The 15089-nt window shown below is 56.4% G+C and overlaps 1 protein-coding gene and 1 long non-coding RNA gene across 11 annotated transcripts in view; one reads left to right on the top strand and one right to left on the bottom strand.

Moving 5' to 3' along the window:
- Positions 1-969: 969 nt before the first annotated feature.
- LOC118613828 lies at positions 970-12124 on the bottom strand. The gene is made up of 2 exons (XR_004955938.1): positions 11891-12124; positions 970-7513 (listed from the first exon to the last, which is right to left on the bottom strand). It is a non-coding gene; the product is annotated as an uncharacterized LOC118613828 (long non-coding RNA).
- A 302-nt stretch (positions 12125-12426) lies between these two features.
- Positions 12427-15089, top strand: part of BRD1 (bromodomain containing 1) — a 37830-nt gene continuing 35167 nt past the window's right edge. For 3 of the 10 annotated variants that reach the window (XM_036237715.1, XM_036237714.1, XM_016125293.2), the window contains exon 1: positions 12870-14426. In XM_036237715.1, the coding sequence (XP_036093608.1) occupies positions 14231-14426 (196 nt within the window). In that variant the 5' untranslated portion in view covers positions 12870-14230. Of the gene's footprint in view, positions 12562-12866; positions 14427-15089 lie in introns of those variants that run through there. The other 7 variants (XM_036237717.1, XM_036237716.1, XR_004955937.1 and 4 more) reach the window with 5 other exon arrangements.

Genomic DNA, 15089 nt, shown 5'->3' with positions numbered 1-15089 from the left:
TGGGCCAGGTAAACCCAGACAGTCCTCCTTGGGCGGAGTCCCCTGACCTGGTACCACCCCCACTGGTATCCCCCACCCAGGTATCTCCATCCTTGCCCTTCCCACACTTCTCAAGGTTCCTGTGGTGGGTGGGACCTGGCATGAGATTCCAGTTGCCCCTGGACCAGTAAAGAGGAAGTTCCCTGGCGCCTTTCCCTTTTGAACCATTTTCATTGTCACCTGGTGCAGTGAGAGGCAGAACTCCGGGCTCCTGTTGTAGACGTGCAAGGTGTCTGGCTGTTTTTTTCCCGGGTGGTGGTGGGGGAGTGGCCCTCCTCCTTTGGGGTCTACAACGGTGGTGCCTGCACTTAACCACTTCCTGAAAGCTTGCCACTTGGGTGAGGATAACCGAAAACACTTAGATGTATGTCTTACCCAGATTTTAGATGAAAAGATTTTACTATATCTACTGTTTTCTGATCTGCTGTTTCCACCTAACAAAATACCTACTTCCACGTGTCCACACCCCCGATCCTATCTTAGGTGGCCGGGCCACTATGCTGGCCGCTTGACACTGCGCAGCACCTGGGAGCACACAGCGGGGGAAGGGTGCCGGCTGTGTCCTGCTCCCTCTCATGGACAATCCTCAGAAACCTAATCGCTCCAATGCCTTTTCAGGCCCCTTCTGGTTATTTCCTCAGAAAAACACTCCTAGCAGTAGAATTTTCTTTTTAATTGAAAATGTTAGTGATGACCGAAAGAAATCTAACTATGAGTGGTGAACACACAATGCAATATATATCTGCCTTACTGTTGAATTGTACACCTGAAACTTACTGGATTTCGTTAACCAATGTCACCATAATAAAAATTAAAAAGAAAATGTTAGGGAGGCAATTACAGAGTCTCATGCAATCCTAGGAAGTGACGTGGAAGGAGGCCTTGTGTTAGCTAGCTTCCCCAGAGGTAACTGCCGCTTTATAAAACAGAAGGTCACACCCTGGACAGCAATGGGGGCACAGTCCACCGTTCCTGTTCTGACGTCCCAGTTTTACTTGTGCTCACATATGTATTGAATTCCATACAGTTTTACCTCCCAAGTAGGTTCCTGCAGCGACAGGCAAGACACTGAAGACCCCCAGCGAGGGTGGTGCCTGTCACCCCTTTATGGATACGCCGACGTCCCCACGGCCCCCACCGGTCACTGCTCCGTGGCAAGCCCTCATCTGTCAACATTTGTAAAATGTTGTCATTTTCACACTCCATATGTGGGATCACAGGGTCAACACCCTCTGGGAGCGGCTGCTCCCGCCCAGCGTATCCCCCTGGATCCCAGTGGGGGCACTTTATCAACGGTTGGTTCCTTCACCTTATCAACGGTTGGTTCCTTCCACGGCGGGGGTGTTTTCGGTGGTGTGGGTGGACCTGTTCATTTAACCCCTCACCTGCTGGGAAACATCCGGGTTGATCCCAGTGTCGGCCTGTGACTGATTGGGGTGTTATGAATGTTTGTGTGCAGGCTTTGGTGTGAGCGCCTCTTCATTTCTCCGGGAGAAGTGCCCCGGGCACCCCTCCCAGGTCATACCATGCTTGCATGCTCAGGTTTTGGAGAAACTGCCAAGCCGGTTTCCAGAGCCATTCTACTGTTTCCTGTTCCCACGGGCGGTGTCTAAGTGATCCAGTTTCTCCACATTTTCGCCAGCATTTGTTACGGTCACAGGGCTTTTTTATTTTTGTCATTGCCACAGCTGTGATAGCCCCATTGTGCTTTTGTTTGGTGGTTCCCCCGTGGTGAATGGTGTCAAACAAGTTTGCACCCAACGGATTGGACGAGGCCCACCCAGTCTGGAGGGCGATTTGCTTTACTCAGAGGCCACTGATTTTCTTGTAAATTGTTTCCTAAAACACCCTCACAGAGACATCCAGAATAACATCGGACTAAATCTCTGGGCACCGCGGCCCGGACAAGTTGACATGTGAAATTAACCACAATCTCCTCATCACCCTTTCGATACCTGTAGGGTCTGGAGTGATAGCTCTTTTTCATTCTTTATATTGGTCATTTCGTTTTCCTTGTCAGTCTTGCCTGAGGCTTGTCGATTTTATCGATCTTTTCCAAAAACCAGCTCTGTTTCATTGATTTTCTCTCATTTTTCTGTTTCTAATTTCATCGATTTCTGCTCTTATTCTATTATTTCCTTCAGCTTGCTTTGAGCTTATTTTGCCCCCCCCCCCCCCGCCCCAAGTTCTTAAGGTGGAAGCTTAGATTACTGAGACTTTTCCTTTTTTCTCAGAGGGTATCCGGTTGTATAGATTTTCCTCACAGCACTGCTTTCTTGTGTGCTACAAATTCGGATGCATTGTATTTTCATTTTATTCAGTTCAATATTTAAAAAATCTCCTTGAGCCTTCTTCCTCTTTGAGCTATGGATCGTTCAGCATCCAACTGTTTGGAGATTTTCCTGTGGTCTTTCCGCTAGTGACGTCCAGTTTGATTCTGTTACAGTCGGAGAACATACTCTGTATGATTGCAGCTCTTTTAAATTGTTTGAGGTTTGTTTTTTGTGGCCCAGGACATGGTCCGCCTTGACCAACGTCCCATGAACTGTGTGATCTGCCGTGGCTGGGTGGCATGTCCTGTAAATCTTGTTGTATGGTGCTGCTGTTAGTTCTTCTGTATCTTCGTCGCCTTCCTGTCTAGCGGTTCTGTCGGTCGCTAAAGGGAGATGTGGAAGTCCCCAACTAGAATTGTGGATTTGTCTGTTTCTCCTTCCGGCTCTATCATTTTTCACTTCTGTATGTTTCAGCTGGGCTGCTCGATCGCATACACATCTAGGATCAGGATGTCTTCCAGGTGGGCTGATCCTTTTATCACTACATAATGGTCCTCTTTGTTCCCACTGATCTTCTTCCTTCTGAAGTCTACTTTATCTAATTTTAATATATGGTTAATAACATCAAAATATGTAATGTATATTATGTAATAGTTAATAAATACTATACCATGGCCGCTCTTACACGTTTGAACTAATATTTGCATTTATTATATCTTTTTTCTTCAATAGTTAGCCATTATGTTTGAAGTGAGTTTCCTGTAGGACAGTGTGTAGTTGGGTCGTGCTTTTTTTTTTTTTTATCCACTCCATCAATCCGTGCTTTAATCAGCGTATTTAGACCATTTGCATTAAACTTTGTGATATATTTGGGCTTAAGTCTGCCATTTTATTAGTAAGTTTGTTGAGCCAATAAATAAAATAAGAGTTTTCTGTTTATTCTTTTTCATTCTTCTCTTTTCTTGCCTTCCGGTGGGATGCTTGAACATATTTTAGAATTCCATCTCGATTTTTTCATGCTGCTTTTGAGTATAACATTTGCATAGTGTTTCTCTGGGTGTTCCAGGAGGCACCTGTTATCTCTCTATCGCTACCACTTTAACAGTTTGAGCAGCGCGGAAACCCTTTACCAACCCCCTTTAAAAACTATGATTTCTAAAGTATTTTCTATGTATACGTTTAGTGCCGTATCGGATGGTTACAAGGTTTGTTTCAATCATCCAATATGGCTTAAGAAACTCATGATAAAAGGTGATCTATTATATTTATCCCTATTTTACCCATCCAGTGTTTTTCTTTCTTTTCTGAAGCTCTAAGCCGTCTGTTACAATTTCTTTTTTGTTTGGAGAACTTCCTTTAGCTATTCTGTAAGGGTGGTTCTGCTAATGACAAATTATTTAAGTTTTGTCTGGGAATGTTTTTATTTTCCCTTAATTCCTTAAGTATATTTTCACTAGACACAGAATTTATGGTTGACAGTTCTTTCCTTTCAGCACTCGAAAAATAGGCCGCTTCCTCAGGCCTCCATGGTTCCAGGTGAAAACATCCAGTTATTCTGATTTTTCTCCCTTTACAGGCATGTGCTGCTTCTCTCTGCTTTCAGGATACTTTTGTCAGTGTGAGTTTTCAGAAGTTTGGTTATCATGCGTGCGGCATGGATGTCTTTGAGTTTATCTCATTTGAGATTGGCTCAGTTTCTTGAATGTGTAGGTTCATATCTTTTGCCAAATTTGGAAAATTTCTGCCATTAGTTCTTCAAATATTTTGCTCAGCCTCACGTTTTTTCTCCTCTCCTGGGATCCAGTGATACAAATGTTAATTTCCCTTTATGATCCACGGGTCCCTGAAGCTTTGTTATTTCTTTTTTCAGTCTGTTTTCTCTCTCGTTTTCAGACTGGGTAATTTCTGTTGTTCTATGCTCCAGTTCATGGAGTCTCTCTCCTGTCATAGTAATTGTGCTACTAAGCCCGTTTGGGGAATTTTTTTATTTTGGTGTATTTTTCAGTTCTATAATTTCAATTTCTTTTTTTTCAATAATTTGTTTCTTTGCTAAGATTTAATGTTTCCATTTGTTTCATGATAATTTGAAATTTCTTGTCAAAATGTATTTGTGATGGTTGTTTACAGTCTCTGTCAGATAATTCCAACATCTGATCCATCTGAGTTGGTACGTTTTTTTCTTGTTCCAGCTGTAAATTTCCTGGGTCTTGGTATGACAGTAAAGTTTAAAATTGTAGTCTCCGCCGCTAGGGCGTTCCGTTAGGAGAGCTGAATCCCATGTGAGCCTTCGGCTTTGCGGGCAGGTGCAGCTCGTCTTGGCCCACGCTTGCGGGTCGTGGCTCCAGTGATGGCGTCGTTTCCAGGGCTTGACGTTCCATCGGGTCCGTTTCGTTCATCTGCTGCCACCAGAACTTCCACGTTGCTCTGCTGGTGCTGCCTGTAGGGACAGAGCTGACGGCCCGGGGCCCCGGGAAAGGGCCCCGTGCGATGGAGAGTGCTTCCTGAGACGGGGCCAGCAGGACGCTCACCCTGCCGGGTCCCCTGCGGGGGGTACGGGTGGGCTCCCAGCAGCCGCGGGTGTGAGGGGGGGACACGCTGGGCCCAGGCTGCTGTCTCCTGCTAGGTGGGGGTGGGAGGCTCCGGGCTGCTGTCTTTGCCCTCAGTCCTTAGTCCCTGGCCAGCCCGCCCCCTTGTTCCACCATTCAGGGGCGCGTACTTGTCTGCTCCATCATTTCCCAGTGTTTAAAGTTACATTCAGTTGGAAGAGGAGGGTGAGATGTGTTCACATCATCCACTCCTGAACCAGAAGTGTCTGGTGTTATTTTAAAATTTTATTTGAATAATTATTCAATGTATTCTAAAAATAGGTTTATTGAAATATAAGTCACAAACCGTACAATTCACCCATTTAAAATGTGCAATCGAATGACTTTTATTATAGGCACAAGGTTGTGCAACCCTTACCAGCCAGCTTTGGGGCGTTTCCGTCGTCCCCAGAGAAAGCCCGTACCGCGAACGAGCTTTCTGTCTCTGTGACACTTCACAGCAGTGCGATCGCGCGAGCCTTCGGCGTCCTCCTCCGAGCATCATTTCCGTGTCGTGGTGGGTTTCAGCGCCTTCTCCTTATCGCCAGATAACATTCCACACGGACAGGCCACATTTCGCTTGTCCATCGTCAGCTGGTGGCCATTTGGTTCGTTTTCACTCCTTGGCAGTGGTGACGATCCTGCTGTGAGTCTCCACGTGCAGAGCTGTGTGGACAGGTGTGTTCACTCTCTCGGCGGTGCGGCTGGGAGTGGGGCCGGGGCACGCGCTGCCTCTATGTTTAAGCATTTGGGGAAACGCTCCGTTGCCTCCCGAAGCGGCGGCGCCATCCCGCATTCCCCCGCAGCCGTGCACGAGAGCGCCAGTTTCTCCACGTCCTCGCTAACGTTTGCTGCTGTCGGTCTTTTCGGATCTCTCGGTCCCCCTGGGCGCGGCGTCCGCGGTCCTCACCTGCGTCCCCCCGGGCGCGGCGTCCGCGGTCCTCGCCCGGGTCCCCCCGGGCGCGGCGTCCGCGGTCCTCGCCCGGGTCCCCCCGGGCGCGGCGTCCGCGGTCCTCGCCCGGGTCCCCCCGGGCGCGGCGTCCGCGGTCCTCGCCCGCGTCCCCCCGGGCGCGGCGTCCGCGGTCCTCGCCCGCGTCCCCCCGGGCGCGGCGTCCGCGGTCCTCGCCCGCGTCCCCCCGGGCGCGGCGTCCGCGGTCCTCGCCCGGGTCCCCCCGGGCGCGGCGTCCGCGGTCCTCGCCCGCGTCCCCCCGGGCGCGGCGTCCGCGGTCCTCGCCCGGGTCCCCCTGGGCGCGGCGTCTGTGGTCCTCACCTGCGTCCCCCTGGCGGCCGCCGATGCTGAGCACCTCTCCATGTGCTCCTCGGCCGTTTGCGTATCTTCTTCGGAGAAATGTCTTCCACGTTCTTTAGCCATTTTCTACCCTGGTGGTTTATTTTGGTTGTTGAGTTGAGGACTTTGGCTTTTCCTCTGAGAGGCGTGGCGCCCCTGGAAGGTTCTGAGCACAGGGGTGGCAGTGCCACTTGGGCTGCCGTGTAGAGGGAAAATACAGTGGTGCAAGGCTGAAGCACAGACACTAGTCAGGATGCTGCGGTGGCCTGGTGAGGGAGGACGCTGCCTGGCCCCGCGGAGGGGCCCGGAGGCGGGGACACAGGGCTGGTTCTGGACACATCTTGAAGGGGGAGCCAACGGCATTTGCTGACGGAGCAGATGTGAGTGGTGAGGCTCTGCCTCTCACTCAGGAAGCATGGGGTCCGCATTTATGAGATAGTGTAGCTGCCGTAACAACGTACCACAAACTGGGTGGTTCGGAGAACGGAAAATATGCTGTGTCACGTCCTGGAGGCCGGAGGCTGAGGCCACACGTCCGCAGGCCCTCCCCCCCTTCCTGCCTCCAGCTCCTGGTGGCCGGGGACCCTCGGCCTTCCTTGGCTTGCAGCCAAGTCCCCCGGTCTCCGCCTCTCTTGTCCCGTGTCCTCCTCCCTGCGCGTCTGGCCCAAATCCCCTGTTCTTACAAGCACAGCAGTCACGGGGTTAGGGCCGGCCCGGGGACCTCCTGTCGAGGCGATCGCCCGTGAAGACCCACTTCCAGTGTGGGCGCAGCCACGGGTCTGGGACTGGACATCCACTTATCTTCTTGGGGGGCACGGTTCAACCCGTAGCAGGTGAAAAAGATGAGAGAAGTTTGGGGATGAGGGCCAGGCACGCGCTCGCAGGCCTGTGAGGTCGGAGATGCGTGTGAGACGCCCACGGGAGGGGCTGAGGGTGCGGCTGCACACAGGAGCTGTCCAAACACAACTTTTCAACAAGTTAAAAATGTGACCCTCCAGCTCTAAAGTAAGGGGGTGTCAAAGGTCTGTTTAAGTCATTCATGCAGAAACCAGCACGATGGTGAGGCTGGTTCGAAAGCTTGGAGGGAGAGGGAAGGTATTCGTCGGGGCTGGAAAAAAGCTTGCTGGGCTAAGCATGTTACATTGAGGTCAAGAAACGGGCTTCTGTTCTCCAGGGGCCGTAGAACCGCAAGCTGTTCTAACCGGAATCTTCCCTCCCAGACAGAAGTCATGTCTGTCACTTTCTAGTAAGCAGAATTCATTTACGTCGCTATCAGGCAAGAATCATTTTACCTAGCCACCGTTTTCTATGAGTCTGTCCTCCATGAGCTGGAAAAAAAATCATAATCCATGGTAAATAACAAGTTAAACAGCACACCCCAGAGGGTCAGGTCTGTGGACCGCACTCAGCCTCCCACCCAAAGGGCCCCCCACCATCCTGCCTTTTGGAGAATTTTTATGAGCGCCGTCCCCTCCCTCCCTCATGATAATCTCCAAAGGTTACCGCGCCCCACAGGAAGCAAGGCTTGCTGCGTTTGCACCTGATTCGCCCACACAGGTGCCGCAGGGATGATAATTAACAGCTTCGGCCAACACATCTGAGCCACGTGGCATTTCCCACCGCCGAGGCCGGAAACGGCTTCCGCCTGGGAGGTCGGGGGTGTGGGACTGGGCCTCTGTCTCACCTGAGATTTTAATTTCTCCTAATCTCCTCTCCTCCTAGGTTATACAACTGAACCAAGGCAGCGTGCCCGGGCTTGCCTGCAGAACCCGTGCCCGCAGGTGCCCGCAGGTGCCCGCCGCCCTCCCCAGGACCGTGGTGTCTGCCCAGCTCGTGTCCTCCTCGCTGCCTGTGAGACAGGTGCGCTGCGGTGCAGGGGCCTGGACGGCGTGGGCCTGAGGCCTGTGGGGGTGTTGGGTCAGCACAGGCCCTACGACCCTTGACCCTCAGCTCGGTGGGTCACACGGAACCAGACAAGATGTTTTCACAGACACGACACCAGCGTCAGGCCTTGGCTGCACAATCGACTTGTCCTATCGTGTCCTGGCAAAGAGGAGGACCGATCTCTGTTCACACTATGCAAATAACCAGATTTCTATTGAAAGGGAAGAGTCAGTAACAGCAATTTCCCCTGAATGCCAAAGTGATAAAATCACCACTTAGAGAAAGTTCCGCGCGCCTGTGAGGGCATGGGCCACTCTCTGAGGTCAGAGACAGAGCAGGGGGAAAGAAGTTTTATCTCTTGTCTCTAGAAAGCAGAGCGTCGCCGACAACGCTGGCGCCTTCGCCTGCCTTTCCCCGGCCCAGGCCTCAACCGCAGAGCTAACGGCGGCACGTGCAGGGTGGGCCAGGAGGTCTTCGATGTCCCCAGAACCCAGCTCTTGGCCGGTGCGGCGGCAGCCGTCGCGTCCGAGGCCGAGCCCCGGGCCGGTCCAGCCCCGACACGCAGCGGGGGCTGCCCACGAGGTGCGCGCGGGGGCTCTTCCTGTTGAAAGAGCGTCACACGGAGAGGGGACGGGCAGGACGGCCTCTGCCGGGCTGGAACTGCGACCCCAGCACGGGCTCCAGGTTTGTTCACAGATGGCAGGGGAGACAGAGGGGTGCGTGTCGGCCCCACACGCCTGTCACAGCCCAGCGTGCGTGGAACCGCAGGTGACAGCCTCCTGTGGGCCGGTCCCGTTCAGCAGTGTTGTCTGGACCTGGCACGTGCCTCGTGGCTCTGCGGTCCGCTCCTATCGGCTGCGGTCGCTCCGCCGTGGTGTGGCACCCCTTGCCCGTCCCCTCCGCTGTCCGTGGACTCTCAGGGTCTCCCCAGCATCTCTGCTACTGGACACTGCCACGAGGCCCCCAGAGAACCCGTTCGGGTCTCCAGCCCGCTGCGTGCGGGCGCGGCCCGCACCCGGGGCAGCTTGCATCTCCCCAAAGTGGCCACGGCAACTTCTCCTGCAGCACGTGCTCCTCTTAAAGAGAGACCCTGACGCTTCTCCCCATAGGGCGCAGGCGTCGGTGTCCCCTCACGACTTGCATCTGGACGGCCGGAGCGGAAGTGATGCCATGCGGCTTCTGAGGGGATGACAATAAGGTGACATGGGTCCCTGCTGGTTCTCTTGGGACTCCTTGCTCTCGGAACCTGGCCTCCGTCCCACGAGGAAGTCGCCACGCCCTCAGCCCACAGCCTGAACTGGCCGAGCACCTGCAGGAGTGTGCCATCTCAGACGCGGCCCCTCCAGCCCCCGGGAGGTGCCCCAGCTGGCGAGGCGCGGCGTAGGCGAGCCGTGACTGTGGACTCTGCCCGCGGGGCGGACCCGCGGGCCAAGGGCATGGTGGTGGTTTTGACTGCGAAGTTCGGGGGTGGTGTGCTATGCACACGTCCAACCTCGCTGGCGAATGCCACATAAGTTACCCGGATGATTGCGCCAGCTGACGTTCCGGCCAGCAGGATGTGCGTATCCCAGTGACTCACCTCCGTGGCGTCACCGGGCATTGCCAGGCTCGGACGTCTGTGACCATTTGGTGCATTTCACTTTGCATTTGCAAAATTCCCAGTGGAGGTATCGGCCCTTTGCACGTTCTCCTCTGCTGGATGGAGGGCTTTGCCCACCTCTCACCGCCTCTCACTGGCTGGCCTTTTTCCAGTGGAGCTGAAAGGGCTCTCTGTACACTCCGCGTACCGACCACTTGCAGGGCACACGTGTTGCAAACATCCTCTAGTTTTCAGCCTTTTGTTCTTCATTCTCTTCATGGTCTTTCGAGGAGCAAAAATTATATGATACACACTTTTCACTCTTATTTTCCATCTCTGATATTTTAGTATTTCTTGTAAGCACTATTTAACGATAGTGACATTCCGGCTTGAGAGTCTCAGTCTTTTAACATGACTTTAATTCAGTCCTGTCTCTAATCGCGCGAATGTTTGAACTGATTCCTGTCATCTCATGTTCTGGTCCTTATTTATCGTGCATTTTTCCTTTTTTTTCCTGCTTTGTGTTAGCACTGTCAATTTTTCTTCATTTCAGTTTTCACCCATGTGTCATGGAATTTGTAAATCTTATTTCCATTTTTTAGGAGAAACTTCGATGTTTTAAAATTTTAAGCCCTTTTCTCTCCATTCTAAAATCCTCTAACAATACACAAATTCCGGGGAGCTTGTACTTCCCGCTCCTCCCTCTGCTGGGTGCTGTGTTCAGTCATCTGGGATTCACTCTCAAGTTGTTATTTGATTTTCTTTTTAACAGTCCAAAGCGGTTTCTTTGCTGGCATCCCTGTCTTACTCTAGGATTCCCTGTTCCTTTTGCCAGGGTGTGTCTTTCAGGAATTTCTTAGAGACCATGTGTGGTACTTGGATGTTTACAGGCTGTGAAGACACCGTCATTCTGCTGTTTCACTGGGATGCTGGCTTCCCTGTGTGTGGAATTCTAGGTTCAATGTTCTTAGGACTTAGGCAGCCACTGCTTGGTCAAGGGGCAAAACAATGACAGTGGGGTGCAGTCTGACCAGAAGGCCCCCTCTCTGAAGGTGTCCGAGCTCCACCATTTTATCCTTGGAATCCCGCGCCGCAGGCCCCTGGGCAAAGGGAAAGGCTGCCATTTGGGGCCGCTGACACACCTGTGGGGCTTTCTTCTTACCTTCTGGGCACCAAGTCCTCCTTTGAGAAGCCATTCTCTCGTCTCTTATTCCATAGAGAAGGGTTTGTCTTTCACCTTCTCTTTCCTGAGACTGTCTCCTCCTCCTGCTCCGCGTTGTGAGACCCTCTGGCTTGCGGGCTTGCAGCTGGCATGCCCTCCACTGCCGGCGCCCCAGCTCTGCTGGCCTCAGGTCAGCACATGTCCGAAGAGCGGGGAGAACCTGCAGCTTCTGGGTCCTGTGCACACGCCTTCTGGGTCCAGTCCTGGGCATGCCCCACCTTGGCCCAAGAGTGTGTCTGGAGAAACACCAGCTTCTAGGTGGAACCTTTCTCATGACGGACCACTGAGTGACCTTGGCTGCAGTCCCTTCCCACCCCCAAGCCTTCAGTTCTCAACCTGTGCACTGGGTGGCAGTGGGGCACAGGTACCGCCAGCAAAAGGCCTGTGGGCCCCATCCCCCACCCAAGACAGGCGGCCGGGGAAGCCTGCCCCCAAGAAGGCATTTGGGGGGCCTCCTAAGCAGTGGACTCTGCCCTGCCCATTCACGGGGGTAGGCTCTTACCAGCTCAGAAGGACCCAGCCGCTGCCCTGGATGAGGGTGTCCATTCTTGTCCCCAGGGACTCCCCTAGTGCACAGGCTGGGGGCCACCTGCTGCGCCTTTCCCCTGGGGCTGCGCTGCTCCCACAGCAGGGACTCCTTCATGGCCACCGAGCTGACAAGCTGACAAACCCTCCAAGGCCACCGAGTAGCCATTTAGGCTTCTCCTTCCCCTCAGTATCTTGGGACTTAATCTTCGGATGAAAACTGTCGTGAAGCCACTGAATTTTAGAGTTTAAACAAAGGCCAAGGTGGAAGCAGCCAGCGGGTCCTCTTCTGCTCTCCCAGGACCCTGGGGGAAGTGTTCCGGCACCGGGTCGCTGCACACTAGGCCTCTGATGCCTGAGGGAGGGCCGAGCTGGGGCGGCGCCTCAGGCCGGGCTGCTCTTCTCTCTCCTTGCACGCACCCCATCAGCCGCCCCTCCGGCCTCCCGACTCCACAGGGACCCCCCCCACCCCCGCTTCTCCCACCCCACCAGTACCCGCTTCGCCGTCCTCCACCAGGCGCCCCCAGTGCAGTGGCTCCTCCCGTCCGGCGCCCGCTCAGGTTCTCTTCCATCTTGTCGTTGGGGGTTTCCTTTCTCCGCTTTCCACGTCCCCTTCTTCTGACTCGGCCCCCACGCTCACCCATTGTGTCTCCCGGCGGGCGTCCCCTAAGGCACCCTCGCGCCCAGCACCGACCTGGGGCCGCCGCAGCCCCTTCCCGCTAGGCGGCCGGCCCGCCCCCGCCCCCCGCGGCCCCGCCCCCCGCGGCCCCGCCCCGCACCCCTGGCCCCGCCCCGCGCCCCGCCCCCTCGGCGCCCCGCCCCCGGCGCTCGCGTCGCGGCGGCGGGCGGGGCGCGTCTCGCACGCAGCGCGCCGGGCGGAGCGCTCGCCGCATTGTTTGCTTCGCTGGGGAGCGAGTGAGCGAGCCGGCCCGGGCGTCCCAGCAGCCCCGCGCCCGCGCCCCGCTCCCCGCCGCCGGCCCCCCGGCCCCGCGCCCGCCCGCCGCCCGCCGGGCCCCGCGCCCACAGGAGCCCGCGCCCAGAGCGGCGGCGGCCGGGCCTGCGCGGCCGTTGGCGGAGGAGCCGCGGGCGCCATTTGCGCCGCCTCGGCCGCGCCGGCCCCCGCGCCCGCCCGCCCGCCCGCCCGCCGGGCTCCCGCGGCCCCGAAGGTGAGTGGGGGGGCCGGGCCGGGGGCGCCGCTGCCGCCTCGAGGGCCGCCGGCCGCCCGGCGCCGCGCCGCCGCCATGTTTGAGGCCGCGGCGGCGCATTGTCCGCGGGCGGGCGGGGGCCGGACGGGGGCCGGACGGAGGCCGCGGAGTCGGGGCGGCCGGCGCTCGGGGGCGGCCGGCGGTTCGGGGCGGCGGGCGGCGCGCCCGGCGCTCGTCCGCTGCGGGCCTCCTCGCGCTCGGGCGCCTCAGGGGCTGCGGCCGCGGGCTCGGCGGGGCGGGACCCGCACGGGAGCCGGGCTGCGAGGCGGCCGGGCGCCCTCGGCGCGCCCGCGGGGCGCATTATGTAACAGAGAGCCTGGTTGGTGTTGCCGGGACGGGCCCGGGCCGCAGGGCCGGCTCCGAAGGCTTCCTGGAGACCGGGGAGTCGGGGACGGGGCGGCGGGCGGCCGGCAGCCCCGGGAGGCGTCCCTCCCGCTTCCGGGCAGTGTTGGCAGTAAACACCTTGAAATGGACTTGTGCCCCGGCCCTGCCGGTCCCTTTTAAAGAAGTAGCTTTGCCGAGGTACAGTTCACAGAAAGTGCGGCTGGTGTGAGTTCCGACAAACGGCTCTACGCCCAGGAAGCCACCCCCCTCGAGGACGTTCCCGTCACCCCGCAGAGCTCGCCCCTGCCTGGGCCATCACGGAAGACAGGGTTTATAGAGTTAGGGTGTGTTTACTTACGTCGCCTCGCACCTGCTCTGCGGGGTAGCTACCTGAGCGCTGTGTCCCCTCCGCCTGCACACGGCCAGTGTGCCGCGGACTGTCCCCTGTGCACACTCTACACGGTACAAGGAGCAGAAGCCGGACGCTCAAGTGACTCGACCCAAGCCAGGCAGGAAATGGAGTGATTTGACAACCTGAGCCGTTCATCATTGTGGAGTCGTCCTCTCGTGGCCCACAGGGCTTTTCAGGATGCGTTTAGCAGAATACTTTCTGGAGACGCTTGTTAATTTTTCTTGCTGGTCCCTTGATGTGGAAATGCTTGTCCTTGCACAAAAGTGCCAAGGGTGGGTGGAGCCACAGGGCTGGAGACAGAGCCTGTGGGCGTAGGGAGATGACAGGCAGGTGAGGTGGCCCGTCGCTGTGCCAGGCTTGTGACTGAATGCCTTCTTCCCCCGTCACAACTACATTTCAAGTTACAGAGCTGTTGTGACCATTAGGTGTCCGGGAACTTGTGGAAAGTGGTCAGGTGGAGCCTTAGTGCCCATCGGGACAGTGGGAGTGAGGGGCTGGTTGGAGTGAGCGCTTCTCGGTGCTCTGCTGGGGAGAGAAAATTACATGTTGCTTTGCATCTGGTGAGTAAGCAGCTGTTGCTTCGGCCCCACCTCAGTAATGACACGTGGAGCTCTCCCCGGTGCAGCAGGGTCCCCTCCATGCAGGCTGTGGCGCTGACACCGGGGGGACATGCCCAGCTCCCCGCAGAAGGGCTCGCAGGTCTTGGGCCATGGGGTGGTGGCTTTGCCGACAGCTCCCGAGGAGTCCGGGATTCCTGGGTTCTTGGGTTCCTCGGGAGGCCCCTGAGGTGCAGGTGAGTTGGGATTTGGCTGAGCATGGCCGTGCTCCTTTTTGCAAGGAATTCCTCTTGAATTTCAAAAAACGTGGATTTCCATTTGATAAAGCCACAACCTGATGGGTCTGTTTTCAAAAGTGTATTTAGAGTCTGCTGGGATTTCCTTTCGGGGCTTACGAAGTGAAGCCTGCCCTTCCAGGACCTTTCCCAGGGACCAGCTAGGTGGCTGTGAGGCTGACATTCCAGTTCCCGCGGGTGCCAGAGGCTTCCCCTGGGCCTCGCACAGCAGGCTTTGGGCTCCAGCTTGGAATGTTTGTAAGCCAGTCTCTTAAAAATCAGTAAAATGTGGTTGCTTGCAGGGAGGAGTCTGAGCGGTCTGGGAGAGGTCCTTGGCAGTTCCCGTTTGGCGGGTGGCGGTCCAGAGTCAGGGGCTTCACATGAAAGTGGGCTCACTCAGTGACATTCAGAGGCAGTGGTCTGCAAAGAGCAAATTAGAAGTCTTTGGCCAAGATTTCAGGCACCTGAGCCAGTGCTGGCGCGCCATGGTGGGGGCCTACACGGGGCGCAGGGTTCTCGGGGGTGGCCCTCGCTGCGAAGTGGGAGCGCAGGTGCCGTCCGTGGCGCCTTGCATGTTCCGGTGTACTTGGGCAGGACAGGCGCCGCAGTCAAGCCAGTCGCTGAGAAATCCCCCTGGGGAAGGGGCGGGTTCTGTGGTGGTCACTGCCGAGACCCTACAGAGGCTGAGGTGGGGCCTCTCGGGGGCAAAGACTGTCTCCCCAGTCCAGTATGGGGTTCCCCTCTTGGGTCCTAGTGTGGTTGGTGGCCCTGTGCCTCACCACGGGTGTGGAGGACGTGCTCATGGAGAAGGACAGACTAGTCAGACTAGCAAGGCTTCTGTCCCCCCCCCCCGACCCCCGCTCCCCAGCGTGGGCACTGCCAGGGGTGGGAAGTATCAGGGGAGGGCAGGGTGCGTCCTGG

Source organism: Rousettus aegyptiacus, unplaced genomic scaffold (genome assembly GCF_014176215.1).
Source record: "Rousettus aegyptiacus isolate mRouAeg1 unplaced genomic scaffold, mRouAeg1.p scaffold_m13_p_2, whole genome shotgun sequence".
Classification (NCBI taxonomy): Eukaryota; Metazoa; Chordata; class Mammalia; order Chiroptera; family Pteropodidae; genus Rousettus; species Rousettus aegyptiacus.
The sequence above is the reverse complement of the archived record's forward strand: the minus strand, read 5'-3'. Positions and strand labels throughout refer to the sequence as shown.